General features: G+C 51.0%; 1 protein-coding gene across 2 annotated transcripts in view; it reads right to left on the bottom strand.

The window, feature by feature from the left end:
• The window catches only part of SLC12A5 (solute carrier family 12 (potassium/chloride transporter), member 5), a 49,878-nt gene that overhangs the window by 5,981 nt on the left and 20,436 nt on the right, over positions 1-23,461 (bottom strand). For both annotated transcript variants that reach the window (XM_011983771.1, XM_011983772.1), the window contains exons 2-20: positions 19,850-19,944; positions 19,357-19,488; positions 18,969-19,115; positions 18,094-18,148; positions 17,486-17,616; positions 14,244-14,485; positions 13,302-13,513; positions 11,520-11,690; positions 11,112-11,210; positions 10,910-10,967; positions 9,704-9,878; positions 8,960-9,078; positions 8,521-8,619; positions 7,388-7,507; positions 6,877-6,981; positions 4,846-5,014; positions 2,725-2,920; positions 1,469-1,638; positions 886-1,017 (exon numbers count right to left, since the gene is read on the bottom strand). In XM_011983771.1, coding sequence (XP_011839161.1) covers positions 886-1,017; positions 1,469-1,638; positions 2,725-2,920; positions 4,846-5,014; positions 6,877-6,981; positions 7,388-7,507; positions 8,521-8,619; positions 8,960-9,078; positions 9,704-9,878; positions 10,910-10,967; positions 11,112-11,210; positions 11,520-11,690; positions 13,302-13,513; positions 14,244-14,485; positions 17,486-17,616; positions 18,094-18,148; positions 18,969-19,115; positions 19,357-19,488; positions 19,850-19,944 — 2,627 coding nt within the window. The remainder of the gene's footprint in view (positions 1-885; positions 1,018-1,468; positions 1,639-2,724; positions 2,921-4,845; positions 5,015-6,876; positions 6,982-7,387; positions 7,508-8,520; positions 8,620-8,959; positions 9,079-9,703; positions 9,879-10,909; positions 10,968-11,111; positions 11,211-11,519; positions 11,691-13,301; positions 13,514-14,243; positions 14,486-17,485; positions 17,617-18,093; positions 18,149-18,968; positions 19,116-19,356; positions 19,489-19,849; positions 19,945-23,461) is intronic.

Below are 23,461 nucleotides of genomic sequence, written 5' to 3' on the forward strand. Positions count from 1 at the left end.
GATTTCCCTTTATTTTATTTTATTTTATTTTATTTTATTTTATTATTATTATTTTTTGAGACGGAGTCTCACTCTGTCACCCAGGCTGGAGTACAGTGGTGCAATCTTGGCTCACTGCAAGCTCCGCCTCCTGGGTTCACGCCATTCTCCTACCTCAGCCTCCCAAGTAGCTGGGACTACAGGCACCCACCACCATGCCCGGCTAATATTTTTTGTATTTTTTAGTAGAGACGGGGTTTCACCATGTTAGCCAGGATGGTCTCGATCTCCTGATCTCGTGATCCTCCCGTCTCGGCCTCCCAAAGTGCTGGGATTACAGACGTGAGCCACTGCGCCTGGCTTTAGATATGTTTAGACATACAAATACTTCCCACTGTGTTGCCATTGCCTGCAGTACTCAGTACAGTAACATGCTGTATAGGTTTGTAGCCTAAGAGCACTAAGCCTATGTGTGTAGTAGGCTGTACCATTTAGGTGTGTGTAGGTATACTCTATGATGTTCACACAACAAAATCACCTCACAACACATTTCTCAAAACATATCCCTGTTGTTAAGCAATGAATGCATAACTGTACTTCTCTGCATTTCATCTTCCTAATCTGTAACATGGAAATGCTGATAATTGTATCTATCTCATTGGTTATTGTTGGAATTGATATACATATAAAGTGCATAGAACAGTGCCTGGCATATAATAAGCACTAGACATGGCTATTTTCATAGAGAAGAGAGGGATGGCTGAATATGTGAGAGGCTAAGAGGTGGATCAGGGGGAAGGGATCTAGCATCATAAGCTGATGGGTGTTAGAGTTGCCCTACTTGGTGCTAGGGCCAAGAAGAAAGAGGGCCAGGTGGAACCCCAGTGGTGTCTCCAGGAGACTCACCATCTCCACCACCTCAACCTCCGCAGTGATGCGTAAATGGTACAGAAATGTGGTCAGATCCTTCTTCATCTGGATGCTATTGTCGTCCATCTGGGCCACAGTGAAGATACGCATCTTGCACTTCCGCCAGACCTGCAGGTGGTGAAGGGGATTCAGAAAGGTCCAGCCCAGATGTGATGAGGAGATCCAGGGCCAGACCCCGTCCCCTTACCCTTCCCCTCTTCCCACCCACTCCTCACACATACACGCAGACCCCAAATCCTCTGTCTTGAGGGCCACTCTCTACAAAATCTTCCCTGCTTAGGTCTGAGGGTCCCCTGTTAAAGAAAGCATCACTGGCTTGGGCTAAGCATTGCTCTCCTTACAGCAGTGCACCTGCAAGAGGAGAAACCATCAGTTCCTAACATCTCAGAATGAAGGAGGTCAGCGGATCCCATTCCCAGGAGTTTACAGGGGAGGAAGGACACGGAAGCTGACCCTGACCAGAGCCCATGAGTCTGACCTGTGGTTGTGCACATATGCACACAAATGCATACATGCATACACACACTCACACATGCATACACTCACACACACAACTCACCTTGTGGTGCCGCAGCAGGAAGGGCAGCAGCATGAGCATGCCCCCATCGTGCACAATCCACCAAACGTCGATGCTGCCCTCAGAGAAGCGCTCAGGGTTCCCGGGAAACATGGAAACGTTCTTGGTGACCAGCAGGGCTAAGTGGCCAGCTGTGGTTTCCCGGACCAGCTCTGAGGGAGGCCGAGGAGAGGTCCAGAGGGGGAAACAGTGACTCTGGTTCTCCCAACACCCAGCAGCAGCCACAAGGGCTCCTGGCACCCAGCACTCTGCCCCACTCCACGTGGCCTTGGCCATGGGCTGAGTGGTCAGAAAACCAGCATCGCTTAGGCCCCATCATATATTTATTGTTTAGATCTGGGAAAGTCTCTCAACCTCTCTGGGCCTCAGCTTCCCCACCTGTCAAATGGCGATAATATCACCTACCCTTTCTGATTACTAAGAATCCATCATGTATGACCTCACTGAATCCTCCCAACACCTTGTAACTGTGATCTACCTCTAAAGGAGACAGAATAGCTTTTAGCTAACAGTGTAGCCTCTGGGCTGGTTCAAAACCTGGCTTTCCCATTTTGTGACTTGGAGCAAATTTCTTTTTCCTTTATTCTGTGGTTTGTCATGTTGCCCAGCTCAAACTCCTGAGCTCAAGCGATCCACCTGCCTTGGCTTCCCAAAGTGCTGGGATTACCGGCGTGAGCCACTGAACCCTGCAGAAGCAAACTTCTTAATCTCTCTGTGCCTCAGTTTCACACCAAAAAAGATGGAGATAACAATGCCGAGCCCTCCTAGGACTGATGAGAGAATTAGAGAAAGCCTCAACTTGCTGGCACACAGAGCTCATTCTAGAAACATTAGTTATTATATATACTATTACCTACTATTACCGAGAAATCTGATCTCAGAGGGAGTAAGTCACGTGTGCACAGTCACACAACTAGAAAGGACCAGAGCTGAGACGTGGGCCCAGCCTCTGTGACTTCAGAGCTGTAACTCTTCCCACTGCCCTGCACTGTGTTCCTCCCAGGGCCTGTAAGCGCTGCAGGAGCCAAGACTGTCTCGTTCACAGCAGAGTCCCCAGCGCCCAGCACAGTGGCTGGCACGTGGCCAACCTTGACTGCTGTCACCTGCATATGCTGAATCCACACTTGGCATGCAGGGCTTGGGAAACCCCTCCGGCCCAAAGGAGTGGAAATCCAGTTCCACCCCTCTACTGCCCCTAGCCCCACCCCTCTTCCGTCCCCAGCCCCCGACAGCGTTACCAATGAAGTTCCTCCATGTCTGATGATCCTCCTTCTGGCGCCAGTTGCGGGGCCAGCCGACAAGCACAGTGTTGTGCTGCAGCCCCCCGAGGCCCCCGGACTGGATCAGATGGGACACGCCATCACGCAGGTTGGAGGAGATCACTACCTGGCAGAAGCCCTTCACCTTCTCTGCCTCCATCAGGCGCCTGATAGACTAGGGGAGGGGGACCAGACAAGGACCAGCCTCAGGCCTCCCTGGCCCTGGCTGCGCCCACTGTAGCCTCCTTCCCTCCCATCTCTCCCCTCCTTTCATCCCAGTCTTCCTGAAGCTCAGCTCTGATCACGTCAGTCTCTGGCTCCAGAATGGCACATGGCTCCCCATCATCTCTGTGCCCCATTCCTTGTTGATCAATCAAGGTTCTGCATGATCTGACCATACACTTTCTGCCACCTTGCCACTGCTCACACAGCCCCCCTGCCCGACAGGCTCTCCACCACCACCCTGACACACGCCCCTGCCAAGTTGTACATGATGCCCTGTCAGGCCCAGGTCAAATGTCGCTGTCTTCAGATACCACCCCCATCCAGACCAGAATTAAACTGGGCTTCTCTGCACAGCCAGACAATTTGTTTCAACAATCTTTCTAAGTAGCATAATAAGTATTTTAAGGGCACCCCATTTAAACTGCACTACGAGGGAAATAGTCTTGTTACTCTCATTTTATAGATGAGGAAACTGAGGCTTGGAGAAATGAAGACTTGTTTAAGGATACACAGCTAATTTTACTGTGAGGATTCAAGTTAGGGAAGTCTGACTCCAACCCCCACACTCTTAACCACCACCCCTAAGTCAAAGAGATAGAAGTTCAGTTCCTATCTCTGCCACCTCCTGGCTGTGTGACCTTGGGTGAGTCGCCTAACTTCTGAGTCTTGGTTTTCTTATCTGTCAAAAAGGGGTCAGGACAGCTACCTTGTTTAGGAATAGGAAGAACCACATGTAATCATGCACATAGGGCTTAGTTAGTATCCTGCCTGAGGAATCGTAAACACAACACATTGTACGACTCTGATGTTATTAACTCTAACAGTATTTATCGACATCCAGTGGGTCTGAGAGCCTTCTGTGTAAGCTCTGTCTTCCCCACCAGCCTGTGAGCACCTCGAGGGCTGGGACTTGGTCTTGAACATCTCCATCTCCCCTGTGCCTCGCCCAATGCCTGGCACACTGCACATTCTCAGCCACCGCGTGTTGAATGGAACTGACCAGTCAAGGCCTCCAGCTCTGGGCCCTGACAGATCGCTGTGAACAGCCCAGTGAGGCAGAAGCAGCGACTGTCGCAAGCCATCAGGGGTGCCCCTCCCCATCTCACCTCTGCTCCCTCGGGCCTCTTTTTCTCTCTCCACTGCTAGCCACAGCTCTGATGGGAGAAAGGCCTGACCCTCAGACAAAACCTACTTCCTCTACTATCCCTGGGGTCCGCTGGGATTACAGGCTTGAGCCACCGCGCCTGGCCCCAATCACCTCTTTGTGTGCTTAAGGCAGACACTGGCCACCACAGCCCACATTGGCTCTGTAGGCTGCTCCGTAAGCGTGGACTAGTGGGTAGAGCCAAGAGAAGGTGACACAGAGCAGGGCCCTGGGTTCAAATCCTGATGTTGCTTCCCGCCAGCTTTGTGACTTTCAGCAAGCACCTTTCCCTCTCTGGGCCTCAGTTTCTTCCTGTATCAAATGTGGATACTCACCTTGTCAACCCCAAACTGTAGGGATCAAGAGTCCAAAGCTGGGAAATCACCTTGAAAGATTTATACGTTGGCAGGAAGGAGTCTAGAGTAGGAGTTCAAGGAGTCCTAATTTGAATCTTCATTTCCTGTCCTCAGACGTATGACCTGACTTCTCTAAGCCTCAGTTTCCTTATCCATAAAATGGGCCCTTCTGCCTCTGATGGTCTTTCACTCTGTGATTTGAATTCTAAAGAACTCACTCTCTAGGCCCTTAGGCTCTTCCTCTAAGGAAGAGAAAAGAAATGCCTGCACCTCCTTTGATCCTGAAGGTGATGAGGAAGGAAAAGTACAAAAGGATAGAGACTGTCTTCCTAAGTGTCCTGACCTTTTCCCAAGCCCGCCAGGGCGTCTGCTCACCTCTTCTGCCCGCTGGGCCTGGGGATGATTTTCCAGAAAGGTGCCCTCAAGGACAGAGCCCACGATGGTCAGGCCCTTCCCTGCCTTGAGCTGGGAGGTCAATGAGAGTAGCTGGGGGTGCACCACATTCTGGTCTTGGTCCACACGCACCAGCACTAGCAGCTGTGGCCTGAAGAGAGTGCAGAGTCACATGATCCATATACTATATAACCAACCACCCACACACCATACACCCATCACCAGGTCACCTAACCATCTCTCCTCTATAACCATCTGTCCCATCCACCTATACCCCGCACCACCCATCCATCCATCTACCCATCGACCCATCTCTCCATTCACCTCACTCACCTATCTATCCATTCAACCACCCACCCACCTATTTTATCCTTCAGTCATCCACTCATATGCATATTTATTTACTGATACACGCATTATTCACTCAAGTATCCACACATCTACCTACCTATCATCCATTCTTACATCCATCAATTTGCCCTTTTGCCCTCCCACATGTACATACACTTGCCCATCCACCCATCTACGCATCCCTTTCCTTAGTCATTTAGCCATCTTAGTCCTCTAACCACCCATCAACCTCGTAGCATTCTGTAAGCACCTACTCTGGGCTAGACCATGTGCTGAGCATTTGGGAATTCACAGATAAATAATAGAGTCCCAGGTTCTGGGAGCCCAGTTTAGTAGACATTGGCAAAGACAAGTCAATGATGCCCTAACCTAGGTCAGGGTTCCAGGCTCTACTCTTGGCAAGGTGAAACACAGGGAGATGAATGAGGGGTTGGGCATGCAGCACCCAGGGCTAAGAGGTGGGGTGTGAGGATTCCATCTCCAGATCTGCCTTCTGTGACCTGTGAGATCCTCTCTGACCTCCGATTTCCCTTTATTTTATTTTATTTTATTTTATTTTATTTTATTATTATTATTTTTTAAGACGGAGTCTCGCTCTGTCGCCCAGGCTGGAGTGCAGCAGTGGCCAGATCTTAGCTCACTGCAAGCTCCGCCTCCCCGGGTTCACGCCATTCTCCTGCCTCAGCCTCCTGAGTAGCTGGGACTACAGGCGCCCGCCACCTCGCCCGGCTAGTTTTTTGTATTTCTTAATAGAGACGGGGTTTCACCGGGTTAGCCAGGATGGTCTCGATCTCCTGACCTCATGATCCGCCCGTCTCGGCCTCCCAAAGTGCTGGGATTACAGGCTTGAGCCACCGCGCCCGGCCTATTTTATTTTATTTTTGAGACAGCGTCTCACTCTGTCACCCAGACTGGAGTGCAGTGGTACAATCTCAGCTCACTATAACCTCTGCCTCCTGGGTTCAAGCTATTCTGCCTCAGTATCCTGAGTAGCTGGGACTACAGGTGCACGCCATCACGCTTGGCTAATTTTTGTATTTTTAGCACAGACAGGGTCTCGCCATGTTGTCCAGGCTGATCTCGAACTCCTGACCTCAAGTGATCCACCCACTCACCCACTTCAGCCTCCCAAACTGTTGAGTTACAGGCGGGAGCCACCACGCCTGGCATCCCTGATTTTCACGTGAATAAAATGGAGGAATTGTCATTAATCTAGAGATGCCTAAGAACCCCTATAACTCTCAAAGGGAACGATTCCACCTGTCTCAGAGCAAATGCTACATGATCTGATGTTTGTCTGTCCCCGTGTGTGTCTTTCTCCATAAAACTGTTAGCTTCCTACATCCCCAGAGACTGGAAGGGGACTTGCCATACATCAGGCACTCATGTTTTATGAACAAATGATGGAAATAATGAAATGAATGAATGGATGGCTGCTCAGGAGGCTAGCATAGTGGGTGGGGTTAGAGGACAAATGTCTGGAACTCAGCTCAGCCTCGGTGTTGCAGGTGGGAAGGAATCAGACAAGGCTGGGCTTTTAGGGCACGACTCAGCAAAACAAACCAAGCAGGATAAGTCAGGCCCTGCTCCCTTCCCCCCATCTCCTGTGCCTTGTACACATGCACACACACACACACGCACACCTGCACCCTCACCGCTTACCTCCAGTTCTTGGTGTGTGGGGGCCCTTCCTCCAGGCGTAAGAGGGCATAGCGAGCTGCACTGAGAGACAGACCTCGGATCCCATCGCCCCACTCCTTTTCTGCCCTGGGAGCCAGGAACGGGGATCACATGAGGGCAGAAAGCCAGCAGCGGGCAGGGAGAACCATCTACACTGCACTGGCTACCCCAGGGCAGAGTCATCTCTCAGGCTCAGAAAGGACATGCGTATCACTCCTGCCAACAGACTCACCCAAGCCTTGGCTAAGTTTCCTTGGAAAATCACTTCTAAATCCATTCTCTCACCATTCCTGTCCATTTCTCAAAGGCTCTGCCACCCCCCCATCTTCCAATGTCACCCCATATCACCCTCTCCCACTGCTCCAGCCCCATCCTCTCCCACTCCCTGCTTCATCTCACCCTCACCACCCTAATGCCTCATGACTCCTTCCCTCTCCTTCCCACCACCCCTCAGCCTTCCCCAGCCACCCCAACCTCCACTCCTCACACTCACCCACGGTACTCAATGTACTTGTAGATGAGTCCAGCAATGAGCATGGCCACCAGTGCATAATACCAGGAGCAGATGAACATGAGGGCCAGGCAGAGGCTCATGCCCAGGAAGGAGAGGGTCCTGGACAAAGTGGAGAGACCCAGCCTCTGAGCCCCAGCAGGGTTGTTGCTGAAGCCGGGGCTTAGACAGCAAGAGGGAGATGGGGCAGGGCATGGGAAAGACCTAGGAGGCAATAGGCCAGTCTAGGGGAGCTCACACCATCATCCCCATGAGAATCAGGGAGCTACGGGACCTTCTGGGTGAAGGAGAAGCCACAGACAGGGCACCACCCAATGCCCTGCCCAACTCCTGACACCCCACACCACCCTGTCCCTGTGCCTCAGACCCTGCCAGACAGGCCTGGCCAGGTGCATTCTGAGGCCAGGGTCTCAGGGGAGTGGAAACAGGTCCTCCCAGGAGAAGGCCACCAGCAAAGCTGGAGCATCCAGACAGGAGTGGGCAGCCCTGGTTCTAGCCCAGTTATGCCACAGTCTTGCTGGGGGACTGGGCCAGTCCCTTTCCCTCTTTGGGCCTCAGTTTCCTTTTGTAGGACAAGCATGATCATTTCTGCTCTGTCTGCCACCGAGGGCCTATTGTGAGGATGAAGAGCCATAGAGGAAAATGAGAGAAACTGCAGCCCCTGTGCAATGAGCATCTGCCATGTACTGTAGTCCTCACAAGAACCCACAGGCAGGTGCAGCTATCATGCCCATTTCACAGCTGAGGAAACTGAGGTTCTGAGAAGCTACATCATCAGCCCAAGGTCTCACAGCTAGGAAGTGCAGAGTCATCATTTGAACTCTGGCCAGCTGACTTCCAGCCTCCCTGCTACATTGTGAGCTATTGGGCATCACGGACAGGAGAGAGATTCCAGCCAAGACCACTTGTGATGCTGCTATGTTATTATTTAGGATTGTTAGGAGACCCTCTCCAGGACCTTCCTCATGTGAGTTGGTCAACAAAAGCTGGAGAAAAAAGGATGTCCTCTTCACGTTTGGGGTCCTTAGACCCAGAGGGGATGGACTGGAGTGAGGTGAGGAGTGGGGTGGAAGTAAGCAAGTGGTTCACTGGAAGTGTGGGGACAGAACACCCACCAATGGTAATATCGAAAGCGTGGCCTCCAGTTGGGTGTCCTCAGCAACGTCTGCAACGCACAGGCCAGATTCACAAACATGTAGCACATCAGGAAGAACCTGGAACACAGGAAGGCCCAGGGGAGACAGAGATGCAAAGGGAGGCAGAAACAGAAACAGCAGTGTGGGGAGAGAAAGGGGGAAAGGGGACAAGAAGTCAGGAGGTGGCCAGATCATGCTCTGGTGCTTAGCAAGGGGTGTGAAGCCAAATACCCTTACAACACACCCTCATAACACGTATGGATGAATCTCTCTATAACAAATGATGGGCTTCTATGACCAGTGGGGAACTTCCTGGGGTTGTTAAAGTGTCTGGGTGGGTTGTCATGGGTAACGGCTGCAGGATTCAGATAGAGAAACATCCTGAGCCAGTGGGGAGGGCAAGAAGTCAGGCACGCACATAGACAGGATGGGGGCCACCTCGTCGAGGGATGCAATGAGGATGCCAATCTCGCAGATGCAGGCAGTCAGGAGCAGGGCCCAGGTCGGCTCTCCATTGGCCTTGCCATGGCCAAAGACCTGAGGACAGAGCAATCATCATGGGACTGAGACCTCAAGGACTTCTCAGCCCTCTCCCCTAGTCTTGGGAACCAGTGGAATAGAGGCAGGAATCCTATCACCAATGAGGAGGTAGGGAGAAGATGCATTTCTCTTTCTCAAGGAGAATGCAAATGGATAACAGGCTTTTGCTGCATCTTGCCCACCCTGACATCAGCACCTCAGTGCAATGAAGTTCAAATGATCCCTAGAGGCGGAAAGCAGCTCCAGAGGACCAGATGGGAGAGGAGCTGTCAGGAAGCCAGCAAGCCACCACGACCCTGTGCTCCATCAGTCTTTTTTTTTTGCAACATGGTGAAAGCTACCCTTTTCTTGCCCTTTGACTGCCTCCCCAAGTCTCCGACCAACCACTGTGCCAAAACAGGGCCATTTATTTTTTCCCCAAGAGCAGACAATGCTCCAAGGGATGCACTGACCATGGGCCAAATCCCAAGGAAGACACACTCATCCTTCTCAGTGCAGTGCAGAGCAGAAGTGGCCCAGGAGGTAGTCTAAGGCTGGTTATGGCCCTGGGTCACTGTGTGGTCTCTCTGGGCAGGGGCCTGGCTGGTCTACTGAGGGTGAGCTGTTCTTCTCCCACACTGACCTGCAGGAAGGGCACGATGCCGTCCCTCGAGATGGCCTGCAGCAGGCGTGGGGCCCCCGTGAGGCTCTGCAGCCCAGCCCCACATGTGGAGAAGAAGGATCCGATGACAATTACCCACGGAGATGGCCAGGCCAGTGTGCCCACCACCAGGTTACCATTCACAGCTTCACCAAACCTGGAATGATATGGACAGAAGATGCCCGGTGAGCAGTGCCACCTGGATTTCCAGGGCAAGTCTCCATACCAACTACAGAACCAACTGTGTGCCTGCCACAGGACTAAGTTCTGTAAGGGTGACAGGGGAGGCAGAATCCCAAATGTTCCACTGTTTTTTCCTTAATAAAATAAATATCTAATTTCCTGATACTGAAAACCAGGCCTCTAGGCCTGGCTCCAGCATAGGTCCCAGCCCCATGTCCCCCACTGCATTCCCTTACAGGAGCCTGGTGGTACCAGTGGAAAGTGACTCTGAGAGGACCCCCTACACCGCCCGGCCAGTTGTGTGTGCCCATGCCCTTCAGACGTGAGTGCTCCAGGACACCCAGCACTTACAGCTGCAGGCATGCGCACACATTTCTCCCTCCACCCTGGCTCCCCATTGCCTGGAATGCCCTTCCTCCAAGCTGCCTAATCTCTGCTCAACCTTGAAAGCAGGAAGGATAAGTGAGATAAAGTGTATAAGACACTTCTAGCCTCCCCTCCTCTGAGAAGACTTCCCTGGGAAGACCCCGAAGGACTGGACTGAAGCCCCCAGGCTTTCCTATATGGCCGCCCCTACCGACCGCACTTAAAGTCTGTTGGCCAGTACAGTCCCACCCAAAAGAGCTCCTTCAGTACAAAAACCATGTGTTATTTATCTGCGCTGCCTCCAGAATCTCAGAGAGACCACAGATAAATACCACTCCTGTCTATGTGACCAATACATGGACATTCAGTAAATGTTAGACACACTATTGAATTAATCCACTTTAAAGAAAAGGAAAGTATCATTATCCTAAAGGAAATGAGACACCATTCAAGTTTCTCGAACCGGAATGACAGAAGGAGGATGAAATATAAGAAGAGGACTTTGCAAGCAACCCCCGTGGCCTCCCTCCCACAGGCCCCTCACACAGGTCCCAGCACCCCCTGCTGGGTCTGTTTCCCAGAACTCAGCCTTCTATACCCACCCCTCCCCGAGAATAGGATCAACCCCAATTATCTTACTTGTCCCGCAGGACGACCCCCTCAATGCAGGCCCCAAACAGAACAACGGAGCTGATGTCTGCAGCAGAGGATAAAGGAGAATCCCCACGGTTCAGTCCTCCCCATCCCCACCCCTCCTGCACCAGCAGCTAAGGCAGCAACTTCAGCTGCCCTCCCTCTAGTCCTCCCCCGAGGGTGGTCCCAGCGCAGCCGTGCAGGATACAGACAGCAGAGGTGGTGGCGATGGCCAGGATAGTGCCAGTGGGGATTGACTTCTGGGCATCCCTCAGGTCCCCAGAGCGGTTAGAACCAGCCATGATACCTGCAAAACAGAAGTACAGCTAGGACTGAAGCCAGGGCCACGGGAGACCAGACAGATGAGAAAAAAGGGCACAACCCTCAGGGTCAGTGAGCCTGGGATCTAGTCCTAACATACTGGCTTGTGTGAGACCTTGGCCGTGTTACTTGGCTTCTCCTGGCCTTAATTCCCTCATCTCTCCAATGGGAAGTGAAATGTTGGGGTTGCTTACATGGTGGGGTTGTTGGACTAAGAAATTCCCAGCATCATCATCGACTCTCTCCTCCCCATCCACTCCCAGGCAGAGTCTTCCCTCTCTGAGCTCCCCTTCACCTGTGACTGAGGGGAAGTAGATGCCAACCAGCAGGGTGAAGTAGGAGGTCATATCACTGAAGACATAGGGGTGGTCCATGTCAATAGGAGTGCCATCGGCCAGGCCCACCGAGGTCATCCCACTCCTCTCCACAATCACGCCCTTGGTCAGGTAGGAGCTCCAGAGGTTCTCTGTGGGGAGACAGAATTCTCAGGGGGAGGCCAGCCATCAGGGGACCAGAGCTCTGGGACCAGGAGTTGGGAGGGGGCAAAATGTCAGGGGCAAGATCAACCCCATCTCATTCTCCCTGGCCTTAGCTCTATTTCATTTCCACTGACATTTCCTAAGCTCCTGATTTGGGCCAGGCCATGTGCAGAGATTTCACAGACTAATCAGACACAGTCTCTACCATCAAATAGTCCAATCTAGTGGAGTAAATAGGCACATAAAGGCCCATCTCAGATTGAGTCGATGTGTCCCAAATTCATCTCACCATCCACCCACCCCAAACCAGCTCCTTTCCTGCATCCTATATCTCAGTAAATGGCACCATCATCAATTCTGACACCCTGCCCTACACTGCTCCCTCTCCCCTTCCCCAGCTTCAATACCACCTCCAACTTCTGTCCTTTAACCCCTCCTTAATAATTCTTAAATACGCCCCTTCTCTCCATTCCAAGGTCTCTCCACCGTGGCACTAGTGACCTTTCCAGCCAGATAATTCTTTGCTGTGGGGGACTGCCCTATAGCATTGTAGGATGCTTAGCAGGATCTGGCCTCTACCTACTAGATGCCAGGTACACCCTCCAGTTTTGACAACCAAAAATGTCTGCAGACACAGCCAAATGTTTCCCGGGTGGCAAAACAACCCTGATTGAGAAGCACTGCAGTGATGCCCACAGACATCACTCCATCACTCTCATTCAGAAAACCACCATCTTTCTCTCCTGGACTCACAGCATCAGCCCCTTCCTGGCCCCCTGCCTCTCTCCTCTCACCCCTTTAACCCATCTACATTAGCAGCCAGAATGAACCTTCAAAAAACGGAGATCTGACCCACATCCTTCCCTTTCCCAAAACCCCTTGGTGGCTCCTCATTGCCTTCAGAATGTGGCCCCAACTCTCCAACATGGCTTCCAAGGCCTGCCACGATCTGGCTTATGCCAGCCTCTCCTGCATCGCTTCTTTCTCCACCTTGTTTTGCTCTTTATGCCCCAGTCATACCAAATTACTTGCGGTTGGAAGGACACAATATACTCTTCTGCATCTGCGTGCTTTTAGGCAAGCTGTTCTTCTGGTCGCAATTTCCTTACTCTTCTCATAGAACTGAAGATCTTTCATTTGTCCTTCAAAACCCTTCTCAGGTGAGTCCAGGAAGCCTACTGCCATCTTAAATACATGAACTCTCCCTCCCCTGGGCATTCGCTGTGCATTGAATCCACATCTACATATGGCATAATATATTTGCTAATACATCTATTTCTGCCATTAGTCTCCTTGAGGACAGGAACTGTGGCATATTTATTTTGTGTTCCTAGCACTCAGCACAATGCTGGGCACTCTGTAGGTGCTCAGTGACTGCTTGTTACATTGATGACTTCTTTTCCTACTAGCAGTGAGATACTTGTCCCCTTTTCACCTTACTCCTCCCTGATGCCAAGGACGGAATGTAACCCAGAGTAGGTGCTCAGTTAAAGCTGATTGAATTTAGCTGAATCCCAAGGAGGGCCCCTTAATCCTGACCGCTTAACCTACAATCCCTGCAGCATTCCCTGGATGCCAGCCCTTGTCCCCCCGCAGACCTTTGATGAGGCCACTGGCAGCACCAGGGATGCCCTGGATCTCCGTGACATTGTTTCGGGTGAAGTATTCATCACAGGTGGCGTTGAGGAAGCGAGAGGAGCAGAAAAGGCCCCACAGCTCTGTGGTCACCGTCTCATTTCCTTCCCAAGCCAGCTTGGCACAGACATTAAAGCCGTGGCGAGACAGCGTGCGGTTACCCAGGAGGCAGATCCTAGGGAGAGAAACAAGGGAGGAAGGTGGGGAGCCACATAACCTTGCCCTGGCTGTACAATACAGCCACTAGGAGACCTTTTAAACACACGGATGCCAGGTCCCTATATCCAGAGTTCCTCGTTTAATTTAAATGAAGCCTGGCCATTGGCTTTTTTTTTTTTTTTTTTTAAGCTCCCCAAGTGATTCTAATAAGCAGCCAAGGTGGAGAACCACCGCATTAGTGCAACGCTGTGTTTCAGCACCGTGGACAGCGGTCTCGGGGGCCGCCCTGCACCTCTGTCTGAGCAGTGGATGGAGTGGACTTGAATCTGAGTCCCTGGACCCTCTAGACTTCTGTGTCTTTTCCCATCCTGGAGGAGTTGTCCAACACTAGGAGACTGTCCCATTCCAGGAGGTTGTCCCCACCCAGGAAAGGTTTCCCTACCACAGACAGTATTCATTGCTTTGGAACTCGTTCCCACCTAATTCTTCGTAAGTCCACCCCACTAGCAAGCCGTTGACTCTTACAAGGCAAATTGTTCCCTCCTCCAGAAAAGTTACCCCACTCTAAAGAGATTACCCCCAAGCCAAGAGAGATTTTCCCTCCCAAGGGAAGCTGCTCCCAACCCACACCACTCAGATTCCGAGGGGCAGGGAGAGGGAGTTTGGCAGAGACTGTCACACAGACTCTGAAACAGGGCCAGGGAGTTAGGAGGATGATTCCTTGGGCTCAGAGCAGCAGCACTCACGGGAAGTTGGGCGGGTCGAAGGCAGACTTGATGACCCCAGCATAGATGGCCAGGATGGAGAGGATGACACAACCCAGGAAGACAAGGGCAAACTTGTTGACATACTTGACACCCACAAACACCACAGTGGCCATGCAGGTGAGCACACAGGTGCCGTAAACACGCATGTTGTTCAGCAAGGCTGCTGCCTCCCCACTGGCATCTTCTGCCTTGAAGATGGCCATGGCTGGGAAGAGGTAAGCCTGTGGGAAAATGACAGGAAGGAAGAACAGAGACCTAAGTCAGTGGCCCTTTGCACTACAGGAAGGGCTTTAGGAAAAAAGATGCTCCTCACAGCACAGTCACAGTGGTGCCAGACTGGAAAAGACATCCAGTAATAGAATCACTAAAGAAGGCATGGCCTGTCCTGCAAGGACTATGATGCAGCCATTTAAAAATTACATTGCAAGGCCAGGCATGGTGGCTCACACCTGTGATCCCAGTGTTTTGAGAGGCCAAAGTGGGAGGATCACTTGAAGCCAGGAGTTCAAGACCAGCCTGGGCAACATAATGAGATCCCATCCCAAAAACAAATAAAAATACATTTTTTTTAAAAATGACATTGCAAGGATGCTGGAAGCGATTACATCTGTTATTTTTGTTAACTATAACTCTTAATAATTATTTATCATTTTAATAATTTCTAATAGAAAGGTTAAAATAAATGTTCACCACTTGAGGTTGGGTGAATAAATCATGATATCCCCACACAGACTATGGAGCTATTTAAAAAGATGGCGTAGTTGGGTTTTTTTTGGTTGTTGTTGTTGTTTTGGTTTTTTTGTTTTTGTTTTTGTTTTTTTGAGACAAAGTTTTGTTCTTGCTGCCCAGGCTGGAGTGCAATGGTGCAATCTCAGCTCACTGCAACTTCCACCTCTGGGGTTCAAGTGATTCTCCTGCCTCAGCCTCCCAGGTAGCTGGGATTACAGGTGCCCACCACCACCCCTGGCTAATTTTTGTATTTTTAGTAGAGACAGGGTTTCACCATATCAGTCAGGCTGGTCTTGAACTCCTGACCTCAGGTGATCCAACTGTTTCAGCCTCCCAAAGATCTGGGATTACAGGCATGAGTCACTGCGTCCAGCCAGTTGACATAGATTTATATGGACTGACTTTAAAAGCTATCCATGGTACATTAGGTGAACACAATCAGATTTTTGAAAAAGAATATGTCTTATTATCTCATTTTTATAAACTTATATGTGAAGATATATACATATATTAGTATATGTCTGTATGTGTTTTCATAAGTACATCAAAATGTTATCAGTAGCTTTCCCTGAATCATAAAAAATCTGGATAATCTATTCTTTGTGCACATCTGTATTTTGTAAAATTCCCATGCTAAATATTAATGTTTACATTCTTCCAAGAGTTATTTTCACTGTAAATAATACATACAAAGAGAATATGAGTTGCTTAGGGAAGCATTTATGGTATAGGGCTATATTTTACATAGACAGAAAACAATATCACATAGAAAAACAAAAACTAGAAGGCAATACACCAAAATGTTAATGGTGATTTTCTTTGGGTGACTTATTTCCTTCTCTACATTTTTTCATGACTTGGATATTGCCCTAATTTTCTGCAATGGGCAGAATTGCATTTACAACAATTTTTCAAATATTTTAATGTTTAAAAGTCATGGAAGTCTATTGTTCTCCCTCATCATTTGCCTCCTCAGGCCTTTCATGCCCCATCCATCCTCCCTGTCCTGCCTTCTTCCATCTGCTGCAAAACTAATAGCCGTGGCACCTTCTAGTTTTAGGTTTCCAAGGCAGTGTGGTATAGTGGACATGTAAATGTATCAAGAAGTAGGTGTTTGGTGAATATTTGATTTTTTAGAGAGAATGGGAAGAATTCAGTTACAATGCTGTTTGTGACATGTAATCTCCTTTTTTTTGAGTCTGGACCTACCAAATGCTAACTAATGTAAGATTATAGGTTAATTTTATTTTCTTCTCTACCCTTATCATTTTCATCAATGAAGCTGCATCACTTGTGTAAGGCTCTAGAAGTCAGAAAGACCAAGGTTCATATTCCTTCCATTCGTTCCTTAAACTCTGAGCCTCGCTTTCCTCATCTGTAAAATGGCCACCTTTTTAGCCAGGCGCAGTGGCTCATGCCTGTCATCCCTGCATTTCGGGAGGCTGAGGTGGGAGGATCATTTAAAACTCAGGAGTTTGAGACCAGCCTGAGCAACATAGTGAGACACTTATCTACAAAAAAATACAAAAATTAGCTCAGCATGGTGGTGCCTACCAGGTACTTGGGAGGCTGAACTAGGGCGGATCACTTGAACCTAGGAATTCCAGGCTGCAGTGAGCCATGATTGTACCACTGCACTCCAGCCTGGGCAACAGAGTGAGACCCTGTCTCAAAAAAAAAAAAGAAAAAAGAAAATAAAATGGCCACCTTTAACTCACGAGAGTCATGACGATAAAATAAAATGATATACTTCAAGCCTTGGGGCCTGCACAGAGTAGGGGCTTGGGACATGTCAGCTCCACTTCCTATCCACCAGGGACACCTCATCAGCACCCATGCCCTGCAGGAAGGGGAGGAAGGATGGAGACCTAAGTCACCAGTCCTGGCTTCAAGCACTGCCCAGCAACCTGGTTTCTCTCCACCAGTCACTATTCCCAACAGATCTCTTTACATGGGTCCCTCCGCTGGTTCTTCTCTTTTGCAATCCAATAGCCACCAGCCAACTACCATTAACATCAGAGATTACCTGTCTGTGGCCCATGGGAGGCAATCACACAATGGTAACTGCTGCATAACATTACTGTTATTATTTTTACCGTATTTTAATTCATCAACCCACCTCTGCCACCTACCTGAGAGCTGAGTGACCTTGAGCAAGTTATCGCACCTCTCTGAGCTTCTCATTTGTAAAATGGGCATCATAATACTTAAACCTCATAAGGATTCAAGAGAATGGCTGGAAAGCACTTGGAAGGATGCTGAGAGCTCAGTGGGTGCCTGATAAACGACAGCTGTGTACATTACATAATTATTGTATCTTGTCTCCCCAACCAGACTGTGAACTCTTTAGAAACAGAACCACATCTGACTTTGGCCTTACTGAACCACATCTTTGGCCTCACTGAAAGCCTGGCTTATAGGAGGTGTCCAGGGAGCACTGATTAACTGACTGACAGCCTGGGGTTCCACACCTCCTCCTCAGCCCCTCTCACCAGCAGGATTTCGATGGTGCCCAGGATGTACATGGCCCCAGCAAAGGTAGTGCCCAGGTAGAAGCAGAGGCCCACGGCGCCCCCAAACTCCGGGCCCAGAGACCTGGAAATCATGTAGTAGGAGCCACCAGCTGCAGAGAGAATCTGGTATCAGTGAGAGGGTCGGGGGCACTGGGCTGCTGTAAGGGGTGAGGGGTGTTCAGTGACAGAGGCAAAAGGGGGTTGCTCCGGGTCTCACAGGTTTATGGGCTGCAGTCCTAGAAAGGGGACTGGTGAGAGACACAAGCACCCACTCTGCTTGGATTTTGCAGCACTAATTACCATGTTGCTAATTACCCCTTTAAGGAGGTCGTGGCTCAGAAAATCAGATGATGGAGAGGAGGGTCTCAGGATGAGTGGGGGGAGGGCTGCCCTACTCAACACTGGCAGCTGCCTCCTCCTCCCCTGCCCCCAATAGGGCTGCCCTTACCTACCCCATGAACAGATACAGCCCAGCCCCCTAGTCTATAATATTACCTCTCTTGGGTCTTGATGTTCCCCAAAGCCCAGGGCTCTATCCCCACTTCCAGCCAGCCATCCCCCCTCCCCACGAAGCCCCAGTCACCTACCAGGCACAACACCATTCGTTGCAATTGCACTCATGGAGATGGCCGTGAGCATCGTCTGTGAGGAAAGAGATCATCAGAGCAGTGGCTGGGGTGGGGGCCACAGTGGCCTGAGTGGGGGCCAAGCCTTATACCCCATAAACACCAGCCAAACCCACAGGTTCTCTTCCGCTGAGCTGCTCCCTGGGCCTGTTCCAACTTCTACTCCTGCCAAGTCCTTCTTCTCAAGAAAACCTCTTATTCACCATGCGAACGGAAGGAGCCCAAGCAAGCCACAGCATCAGAGAGCTCTGGAAATCCCAGCCCGGTCTCAGACCAGCTGACTGACCTGAGACAACTCACTTCACTTCTCCAAGCCTTAGTTTCTCCATCTATAGAATAGGAGTAACAGCTCTGACACTGAGTACCTCACATGCAGAGCTGTCTCAAGGTTATGTACGAGGACATGCAAATGTATCAAGAGGTAGGTGTTTGGCGAATATTTGATTTTTTAGAGAGAATGGGAAGAATTCGGTTACAATGCTGTTTGTGACATGTCATCTCATTTTTGTGAGTCTGGACCTACCAAAATGTTAACTATTGTAAGAGTATAGGTGAATTTTATTTTCTTCTCTACCCTTATCATTTTCATCAATGAGCTGCATCACTTGTGTAATTACACACAGAGAGAGATCCAGGTGAAACCTGGTTAACAGCCATCAGGGACAAGCCTGTGAGATGCAGGAAGGACCAGTCAGGCCTAATTTACTCTCAAAGATCATAAGCAGTGGTTCCTATAAAAAGCTCAGGTCTCATGCTTCCATCCTCCCACCTCCCACCCCCAGGTCTCTGCCAAGCCCCAGCTGTCAGGGGGTGGTGAGGGGAGGGGTGTCACTCACACAGGAGCAGCAGATGAACACCATGCAGAAGGACTCCATGATGCCTGCAATGCCCACCACCCAGGTGAGCCGCAGGAAGAGGATGACGCCAAAGATGTTCTGCAGGCACGGCAGGTACACGCCCATGAAGGTGCCCATGCGTGGGGCCTGCCAGGGAGGCCAGCATCAGTCTCTGCAGTCCTCATCATTACCAACACCCCAGGCGTGCTCCTCCTCCATGTTTTTCCACCCCCACCTTCCTCTTCTCTCTATCACCATCCCTTCATCCCTCTCCTTTCTGATTCGTGTGCCCTTTACCTCCCTCCATTCAAATCCATTTTTCTCCCCCATCCTTCCCCACCTCCCATCCATCCCTTTTCTTCCATTTCTCATCCCCCGAGGCCCTCACCTGCACTGGCTTCCTTCTTCCACCCTCATTGTTTTCTGCCTCTTCGTGCTCCCTACTTCCCTGGGGCAGGTTGGTGTAGTTGGCCAGGCCACTGAGCAAGGAGGACACCATAGGACTGGTGTCCATCTCCTCCTACGGAGGGAGGGTGTCAGTGCTAGGAGTCTGGGGGAGCAGGTGGAGTGAGCTGGGTGGTGAGGGGCAGAAGAAGAGATGGGGACAAGTAGCACTAAACCATTGAGGTTGGGATGAGATGGGAAAGGAGGAGAAACAGGTGAGGAGACCAGGGGTAAGAATGGTAGGATGAGGAGAGGAGGGCAGGGGGCAGAGGGAGTAAATCCCAGGAGGGAGGAGGGATGGGGAGGCTCAAGGAAGAAGGTGGACTCAAAGGAGGGGTGGAGAGGAGGGTACTATTCCCTAGGGAGGGAGGGAGGAAGCAGCTGATGAATCAGGATGATGAGTTGCAGGTGGGGGCCCAACAGCCCTAGCAGCCCACCTCAAACAAGGCCATGTTCTTGCCATCATACTCCTTTCCCTTCTCTGTGTCAGTGCTGTTGATGAAGGGACTGCTTTCCTTGGGGTTGCCATCACCTGAGAAGGCAGAGGGGTCAGAGATCTGGCACCAATCAGTTGTTGTCCAACCACCTGGGCATACAGTGGTGTAGCCACAGTAGCCCTCTGATCTCAGTTTGTGCATTGGGAAAATGGCGCTAATACCACCTTCCTTGCAGAATTGTAGTTGACAGCATGTGCACAGAGCCTAATGCACTAGCTGGCATGCACTGCGTATTAACAGATGTGTGAGTGCTTCCTTGCTCCTGGGGGTCCTATTCCAGGACACCCCAAGACTCTCCAGAGTTCCCTTCTTAACTATAGCTGGGCTCATACCAGTGTTAGGGGTGGAGGCATGTTCTTTCCCAGTGGAGAAGGTCTGCCTTCTGGGAGCACTACAGACCGAGGCCCCAAGGATGTGCTATTTCTCGAAGAAGATCCCCTTATCATGCTAGAGATCCCCTCTGGCATATGCTGTGCTCTTTATTCATCTTCATTCACAATATGTTTACCAAGTGTCTACCATGTGCCAATACAGGCATGGGGGAAGCAGGGTAAGACAGAGAAGACACCATTCTTGCTCTCAGGAGACCAACCCAAGTGCAGGGAGACAAACTAGCAGCCAGGAATTTCCAATCTGGCATGGTCAATTCTAGGATAGAAGATCAAGGGACTGTGGGACACAGGAGAGGCATCCAGCCCAGCCTGGGAGGTCATGGGAGGCTTCCCAGAGGAAGTGACGTGTCCACTGAGAGCTGAAGAATGAGTAAGAGCTAGCCTGGGAGGGAGGCAGGGAGGGTGTTCCAGGCAGACAGAATAGCAGAACAGCATGTTCGATGGCCCAGAGGTGACAGCGAACAGAGTGGGTTAGAGGAATGAAGTATGATCTGGCTGAAGTCTGTGGAAGGGGCAGTGAAAAGTGAAAAGGTGAGCCTGCGAAGGAAAGTGTGGGCTGGGCCCTTAAATGATTAGCAGGTCATGTTGAAGAATGTGGACCTCATCCAGAGGGCAATGGGGAGTCATTGAAGAGTTTCAGGCAAAAAAAAAAAAAAATACCACAAATAAACCCGTGTTTTAGAGCCATCACTCGGGCTTTTGGGTGAAGAAAACAGAGTACGGTAGTTAGAGACTTTCAGTAACCCAGGTAAGGGCTGATGATGTCCCTGACCACAGCAATGTAGAGCAACAGACAGAATTATTGGCATATTTCCATGCCAGATGTTTGGCCGGGGGAGAAAGAATCTAGGATAATGTCTGGGGTTTCTAGCATGGGTGAATGGTTGGATGATGGTGCTATTTGATAAATGAGAAGACTAGAAAAGGAGGAGTTTGGAGGTGGGGAAGATGCTGAATTTAGCTGAGGGTGAGGCATTATAGGGCACTCAAATGGATACATCCAGAAGCCACCTGGATATATGAATCAGGAAACATACAGCAAAGAGGCTGGTCAGGAGAAAGAGATGGGGGTAAGCTATGTAAACACGTATAGGGTGCGTGTGAAGCCATGGACCTAGATGAGCTCACTCCAGGAGAAAGTATCTTGGGCACCACGGGGGAAGGTCCCTTCAGAAAGATATAAGAGGCCCCACAGGTACATTTCCTTGGCTTCAGCCATGACCCTTCCTCAATTCCAGGGCTGAATTCCAGTGGTTGACATCTCTCTGGACACTGGAGAAACTCCCTGCTGATCAAACTCCAAGTGAAATTGAGGCCCTAGGTTCTCCTGTCTCCTCAACAGCTGACATCCCTTTCTCCCCATCTCCATCCATCTGCATCTTCCCCATCCTCCTGTCTACCTCCAGGAAACCTTCCTCAGTCACCCAGCCAGAGCATGGCATGTCTCTGTTATAAAACCAATCTCTTCCTGACTAAAAATTGGGCCGGGAGGAGTGATGCCTTGCCTGCTCCAAAGAAACCCACCACCCAGTCTTCTGCCACCACCTCCACCTCATCCATCAAGGCAGAAACTCCCGGTTGTCAAATAGGGTGCAATCGTCAGCTCTTTCTTCTCACGTATGTGAGTTCATGGGAATAACAGACGCACCTCCCAGCCCGTAATAGGTGCTCAGGAAAAAGTCTTTGGAGCTAAATTCTCCGGGGTTCCCTTCTGGACCCCAGGGTCTCAGAAGAGCTCTCTGGGGCCACAGAACAGGAGTACAAGAAAGAGGTAGATTCCCCCTCCTTTTAAAATGCTGACAGTGTGCCTCCTGCTCTCAGCACACCATGGTGTGGACTAGAGAGATTGAGGGGACCTGAGGTGAGAGGAAGTTTCCTAATGGTTAAGAAAGGGGGCTGAAGTTATGGAAACTGACATTCCAGTCCCAGCTTCACTGGGTATGTCGTCACTTTCAGTAAGTCACAAACTCTCTACGCCTCAGTTTCCTCCTTTGCAAAGGATACTAACCAAGCTTAACTCATAGGGCTGTTGCTGGGATTAAATTAAATAATGCATGTTAAGTGTGCCTGTCACGAGTGTGGCTATTGCTATTATTACAATTGCGATTATTATTAACATATTTGGTGCCCACCCAGCCGGGGCTCCCCATCCCACACCGCACCTCCAACCGCAAGATTTTGGGGTCCCTTTCCCCGCAACATCCCCTCTTAGGGCCAGGACAACCAGACAGGAGAAACCCTCCCCTCTGCCTTTCACACCCTCTCCCAAGCTCCTCCTCCTTCGCAGGGGCGGGTGGCGCTCAAGGGACGGGAATGGGGGCGTCCTGGTCCGAGACCCTGCAACTAGGTGGCCCCGCGCCGGTCTCCATGGCGACCGCGCAGGCCAAGAGCGCAGCGCCGAGCCTAGCCGGCCGCGCGCCCGCAGCCGCTTATGTAACGCGGCGCGCAGCGCGGAGCCAGACTCCAGGCCGGATCCGGGCCAGGAGATGAGGGCAGGGGAGAGGGCGGCTAGGTAGGCTCGTCCTGAGTCCCGCCTTTCCACTAACTGCCTGGGCGGGACGCCAGGCTCCCGGGACTTGTCAGCCAGGGCCGATTTCGTCCCCTCCCTGAACGCCAGGCGCACTGGTTGAGGGGGATGGGGAATAAGCTTCCGAGTTCTCAAAGAACCAGAACAGCTAAGGGGAAACTCGCCCTGATTCCCCAGAGCCAAGAGTAAGGGTGATGCGGGAGCGCCGAGCCGCGCGCGAGCGAGAGGCAGGGCCAGACTGAGGCTGAACCCTCCCCACCCCCGCCCCCTGGGAGCTCTCAACCCGAATCGGCTTTCAATTAAGCTGCGGCGGCCAGAGCTCCCGGGGAGGAAACAGGCGAGAGGCGCAAGCTAAGAAGCCTCCCCGGGGCCTGGGGCTGGGCCTGGGGGAATCCCTAGGCCAGCTCCGAGAGGGAGAGGGGGCGTCAGACCTCAAGGGGAAAGAAGACCGGGACACATCCCTGGGCTCTTCTTCAGTCCAGAAGTGTGCTCTTGCTCGGGCCATCCCCACCGGCCCGAGGTCAGCAACCAGTTCCTTCCCGTACATCCCCAAGAATCTAGAATCAGACATGTCAGGGGCTCTTGGCCTGATGGTCCTCTCTCAAGCCCAGAAGGTCTTTAGCACCTCCTACC

Source organism: Mandrillus leucophaeus, unplaced genomic scaffold, assembly GCF_000951045.1.
Source record: "Mandrillus leucophaeus isolate KB7577 unplaced genomic scaffold, Mleu.le_1.0 Scaffold255, whole genome shotgun sequence".
Taxonomy (NCBI): domain Eukaryota; kingdom Metazoa; phylum Chordata; class Mammalia; order Primates; family Cercopithecidae; genus Mandrillus; species Mandrillus leucophaeus.